This window comes from Phalaenopsis equestris, unplaced genomic scaffold (assembly GCF_001263595.1).
Source record: "Phalaenopsis equestris unplaced genomic scaffold, ASM126359v1 Scaffold000417, whole genome shotgun sequence".
Taxonomy (NCBI): Eukaryota; Viridiplantae; Streptophyta; class Magnoliopsida; order Asparagales; family Orchidaceae; genus Phalaenopsis; species Phalaenopsis equestris.
The window spans coordinates 122,745-141,318 of NW_018164858.1; the positions used below are offsets into that span (position 1 = coordinate 122,745).

General features: G+C 36.6%; 1 protein-coding gene across 3 annotated transcripts in view; it reads right to left on the reverse strand.

The window, feature by feature from the left end:
- Nucleotides 1–18,574, reverse strand: part of LOC110027146 (probable anion transporter 6, chloroplastic) — a 141,725-nt gene that overhangs the window by 12,049 nt on the left and 111,102 nt on the right. For 2 of the 3 annotated variants that reach the window (XR_002294305.1, XR_002294304.1), the window contains exons 10-12: nucleotides 14,459–14,495; nucleotides 1,453–1,548; nucleotides 1,124–1,289 (exon numbers count right to left, since the gene is read on the reverse strand). Coding sequence is in view for 1 of the 3 variants with exons in the window: in XM_020728457.1 (XP_020584116.1) it covers nucleotides 1,453–1,548; nucleotides 14,459–14,495 (133 nt within the window). In the remaining 2 variants the exon portion in view is untranslated. The remainder of the gene's footprint in view (nucleotides 1–1,123; nucleotides 1,290–1,452; nucleotides 1,549–14,458; nucleotides 14,496–18,574) is intronic. The other variant, XM_020728457.1, reaches the window with a different exon arrangement.

Below are 18,574 nucleotides of genomic sequence, written 5' to 3' on the forward strand. Positions count from 1 at the left end.
GAAAATGGTTGAGTAACAAAAGAATGAAAATATGGGCGGTTAGCGAGGCTGAAAAGACTGAGTTTCTTTGTGGTTGGAATCTGCTGGGAGCGGATAGACAGCAAACCAAGAAAACCAGAAGTGATAAACAGTGTTTCCCTGCTGAAAAAGCAGCTTGGACTGCTGCTAGGCTGAAAACAGCCAGTTGGGCAGCAAGTTGGCGAGTCTCAGACGGTGAATTGGAGAGTCGTGGACGTCCAGGGGGTTCCACCACATGTTCTTAAGCAAAGATACAAACACACCATTTGCAAAAGGAAAAGATACAGCTTCAGGTACAAATCTCTCAAATTCATAAACTCAAAAAAAAAAAAAAAGTGGAAATCAAAACCCCTAATATAAAAAATATAAAAGTTTCACATTAGAAAATAATCTAATTAGAAATAAGGAAATATGAAATAAAAGAACAAAAAAGAAAGAAATTGAAAATAAACCGAAAAGAAGGAAAATCGGGTTGGAATAGGAAAACCAAGCGGCCTTGTTCGATCACCTGCGATCATGCATTCCCTGTGATCCCACTTCTCCATAGTGCGTACCAAAACCACCCTCCACCTCACCCTCCTTAGAATATTTTCTTAATGCTGCTTAGATTATTCACAAAACCTTTTTTATAGAAAACATTTGAAAATGCAAATGGTTTAACTAACATTCGTTTTAACTTTTTAGAATTTTTTTAGTTTCAATCTATCGCTTCCCCACTCAACTTTATCTCCTGGTTATTCCATTGCACATTCATCTCCTTCTATATCTGTCCGTCTCTACATATTTTCATCTTTATATGTCTCCACAAAGGCCTAGTTGCCTAACTCCATGAATCTTTGTTACCTGCCCTTTCCTCTTAATATGATCATATTTCACATTTATTCATCATGCTCCAAAATCTCTCATTGTTCTGCTTTTTTGAGATAAGTGGAAACCTTGTGTCTATACAATGTTGTACTGGAGCGTGTAAAGTTAGCATATCATTGCAGCCAACGATATGCATGCATATAAAACCAACTTGTAAACAAATTATATAAAGAGAAGAATTGACATCACAAAGCTGCACTGTAACATTAAAAAAACATAACAGCTACTTGAAACTTACGAAAACAAGACACAGTTCGTCCATTCCAATTGGTTACACATATACTGATTCATAACCAAGCTGACCCATTTAGGGGCGTGATAATCATTCTGTAGTATATTTAAGTTTCAGGGTGGTTTAGAGACATGCACATCAGCCTTCCAAGCACCATAACATAGAAAGCATGCTGCATGGATAGTATTTAAATTAATAACCAAAGCTTTTGCCTGAAACATTTTTAAAACCACAAGAGAAAAAAAATTTCTAATAACCAAAAAATATGGTTACTCTAGAAAAAAAAAGTACGAATGATATTGAAATAAATAATTGACATTCATATTATTACTTACAATTGTAGTTTCAACTCCATTGGAGATCAAGTTGTCAGCGAATAATGCCGCAAAAGATGTGACCAGAATTGAACCCAAAGGAGGCAGTATTGAGACCTGCAGTAGAAAGCAGAAGTGCATCATGAAGATTGGGATTTGAATGTGTCCAGCTCAAGAAAAAAAAAGCACTAATATGTCACATTGATGTCCAACATCTAAGAAAGCTTTAAAGTTAAAATATATATATAATGATACGTCCAGCATAAAAGCCAGTGTGGCAGATAAAGTTGGCAGTGATAGTTTATTTTATGCTGATATGGCACTTCAGTAGTAGAGAAATTTGAATCAAGATTTCAGAAAACTATTCGGCACAAAACATCTTTGTTAGACTTAAGCACATATCCTTTCAAAGCTCATATATTTATAATCAGTAAACCTTTTGAGTTATATTCTTTCGTACCCCAGAATGAATATTCTCAAACAAGCTGTAAATTTCCCACAAAATATGATCCAAAACCTTTTCTAGGTGAAAGGGGAGAGATAGATGAATTAAATGAAGATGAATTTGCCTTATTATTCGCTTTCAATTACACAATATAAATATTGCTTATTTGCTTATTATTAGAAAAAAAAAATTATGAGCATTCATCCCTTCATAGACTTTCAACCAGAATGAAATTAGTGACCACAAATCAATAAATTATTCATATAAACAATAGAACTAAATTTTTTTAGCTTCAGTTACAAGACATCTCATTGTCCGCCTCCCGACAAAAATGTCAAAAACATATTAAGCTTGATTTTCAAATACAAATCAAACAGAAAAACTTCTCAAAATACTCAAACAAGGTCTGCCTGCTCACAACAGCTCTCGTAGGATCCTCCGATCAAATCCATTACAATTGTTACAATATCCAAGCTTGAGTGGGTCTGTCCCGAGGGCACTTAGCATAAGGGCAAATTTGTCTTTTATACGTCTAAGGGCAATTTAGTCGTTTATTATTATTATTGTTGGGTATAAATAGCCTTGTTATGTTTAGGGTTAGATTTATGCATGAAATTGAGTTGTGAGTCATAGGTCTAGGGTTTGGGAGAGATTTCCTACCTCTCAAACTATAGGAATTCGGAGAGAACGTCTACCTCTCGAATTGTAGGTGTTTATATTTGTATTCTTGTTGAGTTGTATGAATTAATACAGAAAAATTGTGTCTGCTCTAATTTCTACAAAAAAATTGTGCTGATTTCTATGTTGAATCATAAATACTTGGTATCAGAGCAACATTTTGGGAAGAAGTGCTCGGAATCATCATACAGTCATGATTTAAGCTTGGGGGAAGGCAACGCCGAGCTCGCGGCTCGCCAAAGAAGGCAACAAAGGGCTTGCAACTTACAAAAGACATTAGATCGCGACGTGGGGAAGAATCGCGGAAAATCTAGGACCGAAATTCACCTCCTTTCGCTCCATACTCGTGCAAAGCAATCGCAGCTATGACTACAAGATCACGGTTCACAGTGACAAGTCACAGCTTTTCTCCCCGAGATCATAGCTTGCGGGGAAGGTGACGAAGGAATCTCATATTCTTCTGTGATGACGACATCAACAAAATCACGACGTACAAAGATCTGTAACTCACAATCTCTCCTGCTTCAACACATTCTATTTGATACGATTGCGATCAGACCTAGCAGGGAAGGCAACAGCTGGGAAGCGGCGAACACAGACCGGAAACTCCCTTTCCTATCCTCTTCCCGTGTCGTCTACGCGATCCAGTCGCTACAAAGCTAGCTGGGGAAGATAGCGGCGAGGAACGGCTTACAGAGACCCAAAACTCCCATTTTTTCTTCCTTAAGTGTGTCTACATGATATATTCGTTATCAGAGCTATTTGGGAAGGTAGAAACGGGGAGGCAGCTTACCGAGACCCAAAACTCACAATTTTCTTTTCCTCACATGTGATACAGTCGTGATCTGCAGTGCCTCGTGTAACTGGGAAACATCAACGAGATCGACTGACTAGTGATACATTCACCAAAAGAGCTACCTGGAAGTCATTGATTACATTTCATCATTAAGTAATTTCTCTTGCGTGATCTAAAATTTTTCTGGTAGAAATAGCGACCAAGAAAATGAGAAGAAATTAGAGGAAGAAACAAGTCAAATCAAATCGAGGATGGAAGAAAGGTTTGTCATCATGGAGGACAGGTTTTCGTCCATAGAAAGACGAATGGAGGATGGATTTGAGAGTACAGGAGAAATACAGGAGATGATGAAAAAACTCATGGAGATGCAGTCCAATGCCATGTCGATTGCTCCAGTTGCAAACCCTATTCAAGGGTTAATTAGAGAATCTTTAGCCAGGTCAAAAGGGAAGAAGACCGAACGAAAAGATAAAGAGGAAGACATCATCTACCAACAAGAGAGTCCTCCTAGGACTCCGAGAGGAGGGGGACTGAAGACTTCCGAGGGACGGGGATGGGCCTAAAATTGGAGGAATGGTGTAAGGGGCAAAGATGAACACGAGGGAGGAATGAGGGAATCGAGAGTTGGGTATGCCTATAACCGAAGGAGAGAGTTCTACCCAAGATACTTGGGGGGACATACCAGAGGAAGAGCAAGTTGGGGTGGAGATGTTAGAGTTAGGAAGTTGAAGATGCCAATCTTTGAGGGGGGAAGACATACATAAGTGGGTGTATCGGGCAGAGCGATACTTCACGGTGAATAAGCTAGATAGAGATGAGAAACTCATGGCGACAAGATTGTGTTTGGAGAGGAAGAACATAGCTTGATTTCAGTGGAGGGAGGTTGAATACCCAGTTCGTTCGTGGGTTGAATTATGAGATTGTTTGTTGGAACATTTTCGAGCTCTTCAGGAAGGAGACAAACAAGCAATTCTATGTCTTAACATAGAAGGGGACGGTCATGGAATATAAGGAGAGATTTAAACTATAGTCGGGACGATTGTGGGAGATTTTCAAAGCAGGATTGGAGGGCAATTTCATGAAGGGTTTAAAGCTCGACATACAACCAACATTCTGACTACTAAGACAGTGGGGTTTGAGGGAAATGATGGAGCAAGCCAGATGGTTGAAGATAAAAACCAAATGAAAAAAGTCAACAGAAACAACACAGATGAAGCATCGTACGAAACTGCTGCAACCACGACGATGCCAAAAGTTCAGACAGTTGAAGCCCAAAGGGACGTTGCACGAGACACGAATATTGAAACCTGACCGGAGCGTCTTACAGAGAAAGATTCGAGATAAGAAAGCCATGGGGATATTGGTGTTAGTGAAGTTTATCCTATGATACAGTGGCAACGATCGAAGATTACAAGTTCTCAAAGTGCGAGACGATGAAGCAAAGAATGAATAAATAGATACAGTTATGGTGGCAAAAGAGAAATAGTTTCATTTTTTTCCCAACTTGAGAACAAAGTATCTTTTTGAGGAGGGAGGTGGGGAGGGCTAATAATTTTATTTTAGAGTTAGAGTGAGCTAAATTGCTTCAAATCAAGCTTAAAATTGCAAATCAACAATAAAGATATCCTAAAGTATATTAAAAACTTAAGTGAAGTCGGTGACCCAATTACCTTAAAGTGAACCCATCCACCGTTACAAGATCAAGCTTCAAGGAACAGCGTCAACAACAACAATGACAAGCCTTTATCCACTAAGTGGGGTTGGCTACATGAATCATTTTTCTTCTTTGTCTTATTGAGTGTCATAATATTATTTAATTCTAATAAATTAAGATCCTTTTTATACAACCTGCCTAAGTTTATTTAGGTCATCTCCACCTTTCTTAACATAATTCAAATATAAAACAACTACTCTCCTAACTAGGTCATAAAATGGTCAATAATTAATGTGACTAGTACCAAAGATAGAGAATATAATTATTATCTCAGGAGCGAGATACAGCTGGAGCTCCACTCAAACCATCAAATACAGCCCTTAAAAAGGGAAAGAAACGTTGGCGGCTGCCTCGACATAAGCAAAGGCATATACTAACCCTAAAACATCAAAAACATAAATATATATAAATAGGATAACTATGGGTGGCTCATGATAACCGACCGACTCAATAGCATGAGAAAAACATGGAACAATTTGGTATAGGTATGAAAAAGGGAGCCACTCTCCATCGCAGGACTTCACGAATCACAAGACGATCGTGGTAGTGTGTTTCGTCCAGTGTTAGTCTCCCGGGGATAGAAAAAGCAGCGATCTCATCCGTAGAAGCTTCTATCTCCCCTTGTTATGGCATCAAATTGATCGAGTTGAAGATAGTGGAAATGGCATAATCTCCTTATATGTAAATCTTGTAGGCATTGTCATTCTAAAACACATCCGAATAGAATAAATACTCATCCCTTATGGTACAATCTGAGCTGGAGCTGCATATCAATGTAAAATTTCACAAAGTAACTCTTGAGCCATTAAATATTTACTTTGTTTCTTCCACTTCTCATACTCAACTGAGCACACTCGATAAACAACTTCATATAGAGGAACTAACTCTAGACTGGAATTTGTTGCATGTTGGAACACACTGAAGTATAACCACTCAGAAGAGGCCTATTATTCTTCTTGGAAAGGACCTAGATCCCACTGTAGGATGTTCTTGTCCTCAAATATCTTAAGACAAATTCCAATGTTGAGGTTCATCCATCAGTGGGAATATTGCTGAATTGATTCTAATACCCAAATAACTTCAGTCTTCCAGAAATGACAAAAAAGTCTCAGCTCTAACAAGTTATATCTCCTTTAGGAGGGGTAACTTAAGAAGTACATTATCTATCTGAAAAAGTATGAAATTTATTTATTTGAGATTACCATGTGTCTGGTGTAGGTTTCTCGAACTTAGGACCATCTTGGACCACCAATGCTAATACTATTAGAGCCTCTCTCATGGTCTCAACTAAAGCTACGTGTATTTCTTCCTCATCAGTTAGAATCTAAAACTCATTTGTGTTTTCATCTTCTTCAGTGTCTACTATGTCATTGCTCATCTTTTCAATAGCGCATATCAGAGTTAACTCATATCAGGGTTTAGGGTTTAGGGTTTAGGGTTTAGGGATTAGGCTAGCTATGATACAAATGATAACAGAGTTAACATAAACCATAATAGGAAAAACAAATATTTTTACTTAAAGCAAATAAAGGGTTACAATCAAACACACTTGAAAAGAAAGTTACAACAAACACGACACAAACTCACACTAAGGCTCAATCCACTGGTATTGTAGGTCAGCTATGTGGTTAGAAAGCAAAGATAGGTAGCTGAAATGGGTCGTGAGTGATTGGGACAACAAAAGGAGGGAACGAATCGCGTTGGCAGCGAAGTAGAGGGGCTTAGACAGCATGGCAGAAGGGTTGTGGATTGGAGGACAACAAGGAGTGGTTGTTTGGGGTGATAGCAGCGAGAAAGGGCTAAAATTGGAAAATTGAGGTGAAAAATAGCAAATGAAAGTTCTTCAGGGGACGCTGCAACGGTAGAGGGTAGCCAAAAGCGTCGCATGGAAGATGTAGAATGGGATTGGAATGATATTCATCACATTGGGAGAGAAATACAGTTGGAGCACCACCCAATCCCTTGGATAGAGCCCTCAAAGGGAAAACAATAGACTCTGACGACTGTCCTAAACAAAACACATAAAAAACTCCCTTCTAAAATCTACAACTCACAAATACAAAATGATAAAAATGAATGAAGGAGAATAGGAAAAAAAAAAAAAAAAAAAAAAAAAAAAAAAAATCGAGAGTGATCAGCTTGTCTCACTATCTCCCGCACTCGCAAGATTTGCGTGGCTCACATCCATGTCCGACGCAGGGCACTTCGGCATCACTATGATACGAACTCTACTATACTTTGGGTTTCTTTCCCGAAATTGCAAATCATTGAGAAGGACAGAAATCACATAATAAGCACATGAGCATCTTTAAAGCATAAGCTTGCCACATTCCTCAAAACTCAATGGTTGAAATGAAGTATTAACATGGTTCATTTCAAATTTTTGCTTAAGACTTCTAATGAAATAAAAAATAGTAGCAAAATAATCTAAGGATATAATGCTTAGTTATAAGGCCCATAAACCTCGCTCGATACAAAAACACACCGTATTCATATTTATTACAATTATATGATTGATCTTACAGTTGATACTTATATTCATCAAATGACAAGTTTGCTCTTTGAGTTTATAGTTCTTATTAACTAAAAACAACTTTGTGGCAACAATTCTCCAAAATGATTGAGTGAGTCCCACTGATATTAATTTAACACGTTCAATTATTTGAGAATTGACCTATTATATTTAAGGAAATAAATTCAAAATCATTATTCCAAATTGATATTTATCCAAGAACTTAACCCCCATTTGAGTGTAGAACGTAATTTATAACCTCACAATAGTTAAAATGTTGTTGACTAGAACTATAACTTACCTATTATTGCATATATTTCTGAATTTATTAATTTTTTGATAGACCCATTTAATGTCTTATATTTATTGTTGGCATAATATGTAATCATAAGCTCAAATAATAATTTGACACAAGTCAGTTTAGGGTTAGGATTTTTTTTTAATGCAACTAGAATGATGCATTGCATGCAAATCACAAAAGAAAACTATGATTTACAGATCACAAACAATTAAACATGCAAAATTTTATTTTTTTTCTAAATACAAAGCAGTAAATATAAGAATTAAAACCCAAACAACAATGAAATAATCGATTTAATATGAAAAAATTAGGAAATATGAACTATGCAATCATAAGCTCAAAATAAATTTGACACAAGTCAGTTTAGGGTTAGGGTTTTCTTGATGCAATTAGAATGATGCATTGCATGCAGATCACAAAAGAAAACTAAGATTTAAGGATCACAAACAATTAAACATGCAAAATTTTTTTTTCTGAATACAAAGCAGTAAATATAAGAATTAGAACCCAAACAACAATGAAATAATCGATTTAATATGAAAAAAATTAGGAAATATGAACTATGCAAACTCAATGAGTAATTATAATTTAATCAACATATTACCACTTTAGACAAAACAAAGAACACTATCAAGCCAAGACTATCTATATTACAAAAATATTGATCAAAAAATAATTTACTAAAGTAAAAAAGCCAAATCATATGCTTGTACAAAGAGATGACTTCTCCCAAGATTAGATAGTCACATTTGTATTATGCTCGAATGGATTATTCATCCAACTTACAAAAGAAGATTTGAAAGTAGAGAAAGAAATTTCATTTAGACATTAATTATACGCCTTCAAACATTTATTTAAAGACTCAACATCCCCAGCTTTGTAGATATAGCTACCATAAATTTAACTTAATTTGATTCTAAATAACCATCAAATTCAAACTCAATTTGATTAAAAAAAAATCCATGCCTAAAACTATTAAGAAAATTGACAATTTAACTAGAAGAATAGGTGGAAGTCTTCCATCCCAATCTTGTAAAATTGAACCCGTAAGAAAAGCAACAATTTTTTTTAAGGGCATGCATTTTGCATTAAATAATAAAGAAGATTACAAAATATCGGCACCTTACAATGTGTGCACTATCCTCTAGTAAGACCAAAAAGAGGATCAATAGGATTTACATGGTGTAAAAGAAAATCACTATCTAAAGCCATTTTTGCGCAAGTATGGGCTGCTATATTGCTATACCTGTATGTATGAAGGAACAAAACTTGCTTAAATTGAAGCAACAAACCAATGTTTGGATTATTGAGAAATTGGAGTTGCCACTCATTCTTGCTCATCGTACTTTGAAAAGGTTGATAACATCTGAATTATCTCTTTCAATGATAACACACTTGCCTTCAAACATCCATTCCTCAAGAAGTGCCTGGATAGATAAGATAGCCTTCATTTCCACATAGGAGTTGTCACAATGTGTGAACTTGTGTCCCGCAGCAGTAATAACATGCCCCATCTCATCTCGTATAATGATACCAACCACAGCAAGGTCAGATGGAAGAAGATTTCCATCAACGTTCACTTTAGGGGTGGGGTGTGAGTGTGGTGGCGTGCAACTTGAAGATGTACACAGCCGGCCTGGCTGATTAACACCCCAATGGTTTGGTAGTGAAGGAAAGTAAGGGTCGGATAGGACTTCGAGAAGGTTGAAAGCAACCGTTGTCGGACTGCCGTGGGGTTTAGTGTGCTTTTTGGCATTCCTCGTCTGTCAACAGACGTAAACTGCATTACAGTGGAGCCTTGCCAAAGAAATGCGCCTGTTAGTGATGGTTTGGCTATGATAAATAGGGATGCTGAAACCCCAAGTCCGAAGTTTATCCAGCACAGCCACTAAGAATGAGCAGTTAATAGTAGCATGGTTAGTGTTCTCCACACCTTAACAGCCCCATGGGCATTGATGCAAATCGAATAAGCCATGCAAGGCCAGCTAATCTTTAGTAGGAAGAGTGTCAAGGCGGAGCCACCACAAAATATTCTCTCCCTAGGCCGAAGTTTAAGTCTTGCGAGTCGCACATGTGAAGCCTGAAGACAACTGAATTCCACCTGATCCACATTAGCTGTAATAGTATTACCGGAGAGCTGCTTGCACAATTCAGGAGTGTCATTCGGTTGGTCCCTTAGCAAAGGGCTGTTGACAATAATCCTGCAAAGCTCCAACCCAAAATGCTGTTGGATTTTCTCAGTATTTCATGTATTATCGGTAATCAGATCTGAAACTTTGGATTGCTCATCAATTTCCATGCTAACAAAAGTGGGCCATTGATCCAACTGTCTATCCAGAATTCATTTTTGCGACAGGAAGTTAATGCGCTCCCCATTCGAAACTTTCCATTAGAAAATCTTGTTGAAGCATTTTGCACCATCCCTGAGAATGTTCCAGGCAGTGGAATCACCGAATTTTTTCTGGTCATCCATAAGATCATTACTGTAATTATGAGCCAAAAATCTGTGGAGAAGCGAATTAGTTTGGGTTAGGAAATTCCAAGCCAGCTAGTCCGTAGGATCCCTTCCAATCCTCAGCTGCATGGAAACCCAAGCCGCCAGCTTTAGTTGGTTTACTTAGAACCTGCCACGCAACATAGTGAAGCCCTCTTCTCCCATGACCCTTCCCCCATAAAAAATGGCGGGCATTCTTTTCCAGATCGGCCAAAACACTTTTTGGCACTTCAGTATGTGTAAGCAGGTAAATATGGAGCACATGATAAGCCAAATTGAGAAGCGTAATTCATTCTTCAAGCGGTGAGGTGGAACTGTACCCACCAAGAATTAAGCTTAGTGGCAGCACTAGCAAGAAGCTTGCCGTAATCAGCTTTAGTGGCCCATTGAAGACAAAGCTGGATGCCCAGATACTGCAATTCCTCAACTTTATGAAAATTCAACAATTTAGGAAGCTTTCTTTTCTTCCACATGGGAATGGCTTTATTGAATAAAATCATAGAGTTTGTGTTTGTTAATCCGTTGTCCCGTCCACTCACAATAATTTGAGTTGGTCTCCATAATAACTTTAGCCTACGTAGTCGAAGCTTCGGCAAAAAGGAGCACATCGTCAGCATAGAGGAGATGGGAAAGCCAGGGGCCTGATCTTCTAACTTGAATCCCAATATTTCCTGCTTGTTGGATCAGACCTGGAGAAAGAAGTTCAGAACATAGGATAAACAAATATGGCGATAGCGGGCAAACTTGTTGAAAACCACACTCCGCTTGTATCCAAGGCGGCCACTGCTTATTGATAAGGAGAACAAATTGAGGCCTACATGTTCATTGTAAAACCCAATTGGTGAAAGTAATATGAAATCTCATTCTCTTCAACACCTCCCATAGGGAAACCCAACTCATCCGGTCATAGGCCTGTTACAAATCAATTTTGAGCGCCATAAGTCCCAAAGTGGCCTTAGAGTTTTGAATTTGTTTATCACCTCTTGCGCAAGAAGAGAACGATTCGATATAGAGCGGCCCGGAACAAAGGCAACTTGTTCCTACGAAATAATAGCAGGAAGCACGCATTATGGCAGTCACTATAGTCCTATGAGAGGCAACACAATCCCAGAAAGAGCACTAATCCCATTACAATCTAATAGGAGCCGAAGATGATTTTTCATTGAACTTAGGGCACAAAATATTTTATTGCACAAAAAACAAACAACAAACAACTCAACACGAATGCATAAGGAAAAACACATACAATTTGAGAGGTATACTCCCAAATCTTATAATTCAAGAGGTAGAAAATCTCTCCTAAACCCTAACCCAAAGATTCCAAATCCAAATATCATACATAACCCTAACCATAAACTATTATGTCCTATTTATATTAAACCAAAATAAAGGTAAATGACTAAATTTCCCTTAGGCTATTAAAGACTAAATAGCCTTTAGACACCGTCATAATAATACTCTCCTCCCAAAAAGACAACTTGAGGACATCTTGTCCCCAAGGTAGAAAAATTTCTTGTTTGATCAAGTCGTATGACTCTCACATGACGTCATTATCTGGCAATCATTTCCATTTAATCAAAAACTCGCAGTGCTTATTGTAGCCTTAAAATGTCATTTTGTGCACATCCTTCAGTTGCATCTAAATCTGATAGCACCCTGACTTCAAGTTAATCCGGGAGAAAATCGTCAGCCCAAACAACTCATCTAAGAGCTTATTGATCCCTATACACTCTGCCAACTCCATATCATGTCTCTTTCATGATATGCAACTTGATCACAAATCTCAGCTCTGCATCTTGAATCACCCTCATCATAGCCTTAAGCGTCACCAACATCTTGCACAAACTGGGATAACTGCAAAGCACCACCATCTTGTCTCCCATTTGAACACTCTACAATGTCCAAATCAATCCCTTACAAACTCCTCCGTTCCTCTCCGCCTGTCTCGTTACCATCATTACTTTCAAATCTTCCTCCAGCTAAAAGGCTTCTGCAACAAAAGGCATTGGTTCCGTTGGATGCAGCCCTCCGCCAGGGCCCCACCCACCATGGTTCCTAGTCCCATGTTGAAATTCTTCGAAGCGATCTTCTCCAACCCAGAATTACACGCAATTTTGATTTGCCTACCGCCGCTTGTCCCAAACTTAATGTGTCGTGCAATTCACTCCAGATGTTGTCAATCGAATATGTTCTAGATTCCTTCGTTAGATACTGCAACTCTCAATCCACCTAAAGCAACAACCCAACACCAATATCACATGAATTCTTTTGGTTGCTGCCGCTCGTGTCTATTACCGAGACTGCCGCTCAATCTTGTGGTGGCAGGGACAATTTTGTGTGACTCTCCACAATCTTCTTCATTATTTCTTCCAGGGTTGTGTATCTTTGCTTCAACCACTCCTCCATGAACAAGAGACACACTTATGTGTCTCATCTCTTTCTCTAGTTTTCCTTCAAAATCCACTTTCTTGACCGCCATTATAACCATAACATCTCAATTATGAAATAGGAACTATTATATGTTGAAATCTCGTCGATGGCTTCCCATGGAGTCTGAGTCGTGTATGTGCCACGAGATCGTAAGTCAGTGATCTGTCCCCGGCTTCCAAGATCGTCCAAACCGTTACAGTATCACCACTAGAGCAAGACTGATGTAGAGCTTGCTTCTCAGTTCTCGCCTAGATCCCTACGTGTTCTTCCTCAACTGGCTCTAATCGGGACCGTGTCGCAAGGACAAAGTGGAAATATGAAAAAGATGAGAGTTATGGAGCTTTTATAGGTCGCAATTCTGTCGGAGCCTTCCCAACTAGCTTTGATTGCGATTATACGCCAAGACGGAGTGGAAAGAAGAGAAAGATGAAGTTTTGGCCTATGTAAGTCGCAATCCCGTCCTCAACACGCTCAAATCACGACTACATAGGTGGGGCACCCTACGCCGAGATCCGACTATTGTTTCCTTGCGAGCTCTAATCACAACTGCATCACAATTTTCGGCATCCTACACGATTTTTGGCGTCCTACGGAGCTCTAATTGAAACTTTACCGCACACCACAATCCCATCATCATTTTTGTGCTAGTGACGTGATCATGTCATCCTTCCCTGCTAGACCGGTCGATCTTGTGTGAGTTGGATTTCCCTTATTTTTCCCATATTGATGTCCTGATACCATTTGAGAGGAACCAGAGACAATATTTCATCGAACTTAAGGCACAAAATATTTTATGAATAACAAACAACTTAACACGAATGTATAAAAACAAGTATCTACAATTTGAAAGTTAAACTCTCCCAATCCTACAATTCGAGAGGTATAAAATCTCTCCCAAAACCTAACTCTAAAATTCAAAGCCTCAATCTAATACATAACCCTAACCCTAAAACTCTTATGCCCTATATATACTAAACAATAATAAATGACTAAATTGCCCATAGACTAGTGGACTAAATGACCCTTAGGCTTTGTCATAACACAATCATGTAAAGATAAGTTAGATTTAGCAATCATAGGAAAGAAACCTCATGCACCTAATGCAAAGCATACATTGCCAAATTTAACGTTAATAATATGTAGCACAATGGGTTTTAACAACACAACAATATACAAAATCACCGTCAAAATTCTACAATTATATTATAAAAAATTACAATAATTCTTAGGCAAAAATTTAGAAGCTAAGAAGGTGATTACACATAAAAAAAAAATCATCTCAATTATCATAAACTTATAAAGAACATGAAGAAACATCTATTTTGATAAAGTTAAAATTAAAATATATATATATTAAAATTAATGTGAACCCGTGAAAGGCATATTGACACAAAAAAAGTCAAAATGAGCATACATTTTAACATTATCTGATTTCAAACACATATAATTACAAAATAAATTAAAATCAAGATGCCAAATATATCTCGTTATTTCGATAAGTATGACAAAATCATAGTGTGTTTTCTAGATTAATGATTTCCAACTATACTATAATGGCAAACTAATCAGCTCTGGTTTACAAACTAGCAAATGGAGTGCGGGAGTAAAAGACAGATTAGCATAGTAGGGTTGCTCATGCAGAAGGCAATCTTCTTACCCATGCTGCTTCTGTTAAGTTTAAGCCAAGCTCTTCACTGCATTATAAAGAAAATTGCAAAAAATGAGAAACAATTTGACTATTCATGATGAGATAAAAGAAATCTAACAATAAATGCGGCCAAAAAATAATGGCATTCGAGTTGTAGAATGATGAAACATTAAAGCATGCGGCCAAAAAGTAATGCCATGAATGATGATACCATTAAAGCATCTGAGATAATATCAACCAGACAAATTATAGCTCTTGATATTCTTTACAAAAATTAGTCCTTAGAAGTTTCACATTTTTTGTCACATTAAATCATAGTTCCTTCAAAGTTTGCCTGGCAGCGTATAAAGGTTTGGTTTCCAATAGATCTAATCATGATCCTCAACAGTAGAGCAAGGATACTAAAAGAAGTATATGGAAGACTAGGAATGTTACCTATAGCATACAGTGAACAGCTGGATGCAGCAAAGTAAGAGAGAATTGGAAATCCATTGACTAGAATTATCATTAAAAGAATGCTCATTTTTCCAAAATTGTCCATATTTAACAATGAATATGCATTATACACAATCAAAAAAGGAAGGAAAAAAAAACAAAGTTGATTGTTGAGATAAAGTTAAAAACAGCAATTTTTCATGTCAATGCAAGAAATTGGGTACAGTTAAAAATTGTTCGAACATATTTGCTTCTACAGTTAGATGAATCTTGACCACATCACACCAAATTACTTTTAGAATCTTTGTTTCCAGCCAAAATTTTTCTACAGAGTACAAACCATAGATAGAAACGATTCTGCTAAAATTAGAATACTAAGGTGATGTTTGGCTTCAATCCGACTTTGCGTTAAATAGGGTTTATCAAATTCAGTAAATCCAATAGTATGTGCGGTGGAGAAGAGAGCACAAGCGACGGCAAGAAGAAATTCTTAAATCTATCTCATAATTAAATTTACTATATCCAGATTTACATCCTAAGAGAGATGAGACGCAAAAAAAATTCAATTTAACGGAGCATTGAATTTAATTTTAAATTTTTTTATGTATGTTTGGATTTACGCTAAATCCATGACTAAATCCTATGTAAATTATGTTATCAAACACCACCTAAAATGGAGTGAAAGGAGAGGGATGATGATGGAGGGAGAAAATTTTGCAGCATACATCATGCACTACAAAGAAGTGGTAGAACTAATGCAATATGCCCTTTGCCATTCAATTGAGGGTGATTATAACGGATAAAATATTATTAATGTATTAAAAATTTACTTTTTTTACTAATTATCATTTTTGTTACTATCTCTTATTTTCATGCTGTATATCTAATAATAACCTTAACGTAATTTGGACTTTTAGTTATCAAACAATTTCTAATAATAGCTCCTAATTTATTAATTATTAATGTTATAATGAGTTGAATGAAAAATTATTGTAGCACTTATTTTAGCTTCCTAACTTTCTTACCAATGAGAACTAACCATCGGCTGCATCAGAATCTCTTGTTGTGGTGTTTATTTAAATCTCCTATGTTTTCTATAATTCAACTGTGTATATTACATCAAAATGGTATCAAAACAACCATTCAACTATTTTGCTCTCATTTTCATCAATTTATTGTCGTTTTTGCACTTTAAATGGCAATTTCCGATAATCTTACTCTGATTACAAAATTTTACTATTGCTTTCTTTCCCCATCCATACGAAGTTCTCTCCCATCAACTAAAAATCAGCAAATTCCAAAAATTTTATCTCCACCAGCCCTTCTATTTTTACCAGTTTTTTCTCTCCATTGCCCATTGACCACATTTCCCGGCCTGGGCTTGGAATTAATCAAAACGGGAGCAGACGACTGAATAGTGGAAATAAAATCTCTGTTAATCTATTTTCATCACTAACAATTTAATATTAAAAAAATTATAAAAGAGACACTAAAAAAAATTAAATTAACAAGTAGAAGTTTTTACATTTCTCGTTGTTATTATCATCTCCTATACATAATTGCACATCTTCTATTAATCTTGTTCATAAGCTTACAACTAAAAAAAATATTTAAACAACATAATAAGTTATCTAAAAATAACCCAGTAGTAAATACATTTCTAAACAACAATAATAACCCAAGAAAAAGAAATTAATATGCATGTCGGTCTTCCATATATTTATAGGAAATCATGGAATGTATTAATTTTTTATATTTCTACAAGAAATCTTTGAATATACTAATGCATGTATCAATGACCTTTACTCAATGAAAATACTTAAGTTTTTAAATGTATTTAATTTAATTTTACTTTATTTTATATTTTTTACATATACTTATGTATATTTGAGGATCACCGTCAAAACAACCTAACACACCCCCTCACCGATATTATCTCGTCGGCGCAACACTTAGCGATCTAAGCATCACAATTTTCTAAGGTAAATGACTCTTACCTACCTCTAATCGATATTCTCTCGCCGACACAGAGGTTAACGTTCTAAACGTCACATTTGTTTGGGAAGGTTAGCTCTGTCTACTCGTCCCAGGCTAATATTCTCTTGTCGGTATAACGGTTAGTGATTTAAATATCATAATTATCAGAGGTGGTAAAAAACCTATGAGTGCAGACACACGGGAGTCTCCTGCCTAAAGCAATAAGGGGTGAACTCCTCTTAACATACACATACAAGCATTTATATATAAACTATTTCATTCAAAACATATATTTCTCTGAGACAACTTCGTTGTTCTACTAACATGCATACTTATTCTACAGTGCAAGAATATCATGCATAGCTCATATCATTCATATTTGTTATCTCATGAATATTTCTCATATCATGTTTATCATACATATCATGTCTATCATACATATCATGCATCTCATGCATATCTTATTTATATTTTCTGTCATGTATATTTTTTCTATTTAACAATATGAAGAATCAGTTGTAATATAAGTTTAACTGAACTAAAACATATACATAATCAACATATATTTTAAAATAGAGAAGATTACAGTAATTTAAAATATAATTACTCACCTCAGTTGTCATAATATATTCTTAATGTTCAAAAATAAACTGGAAGTTGCGATAACCTTTATGTTAATATTAATAATCTATAGAGCAAAAGTTAAAGTTTAAGATTAATTTTCATAAGTAAACATATGCTTATTTTACCTAAAATTGACAGAGCCGCCGAACGACTAGTTTCTACACACTCTCCTTGAGCTCGTATCCTCCAGTAAACAATCTAAAATTTGTAAATATCTTAGAATTTCATAATATCTTGACTCATAAAATAATTTAACCCAAAACATAATTGATTAGCCTAAACATACTTTAAACAACTTTCACGGCAATTTGCCATTCTCCGAAATTGTTAAATCTTCTTCCCTCTTATTCCTATCACCTCATTTCTTCTTTGAATTCTCGCTAAAGACCCTTACAAAAAGTTCACAAACCAAATCCGTCGCTTTTGACACGACCTTGGCACCACTACAACAACCGAAAATGAAAAAATGAATGATTCATGACAAACTGTTGACCTCATTTTTAGTGAGGTCTAGTCTTTCTCTTAGGATTTAGGATCTAGCTTTAGGGATCTCCCTTCGACTATCTTAGAACCTTAGAAATGGGACCCGCCTCATTTTAGTTCGACCTACTTCTGTCCTCTCTTGTGGTTTCGCGCGTGTGGTGTCAACTTCTAGCACCTAGAAGAGTGAAACCGGCATGAGAAAACCCAAAAGGAATTCTTACAGACTTATAGGACTCCAAGCCTTAGGAAACATCGTCATGACCTTTTCGTCACACACACACACCAAGTGCACAAAATTCACTGAGTTGCACGAAATCGGACTTCAATTAAGCCTAGAGGAGGGGTCAAAATGCGAACTTTTCCGGAGGACCTCCGATGACAAATTGGGTCACGTCAACGCGTCCGGGATACATATTTTCGACACGAGAAAATTGACACGCAAATCGATGAATTCATCCGAGCGACCCCGGATGACAAAACAGACTGCACCGTCACGTCCAAAACGTCGATTTTGCCTAGGGAGGACACCCATTTTGCTTGGGCACCACGCACAAATAAATCGCATGAAATTTGATAAATATAAATGCATTTGTATATTTATAAATA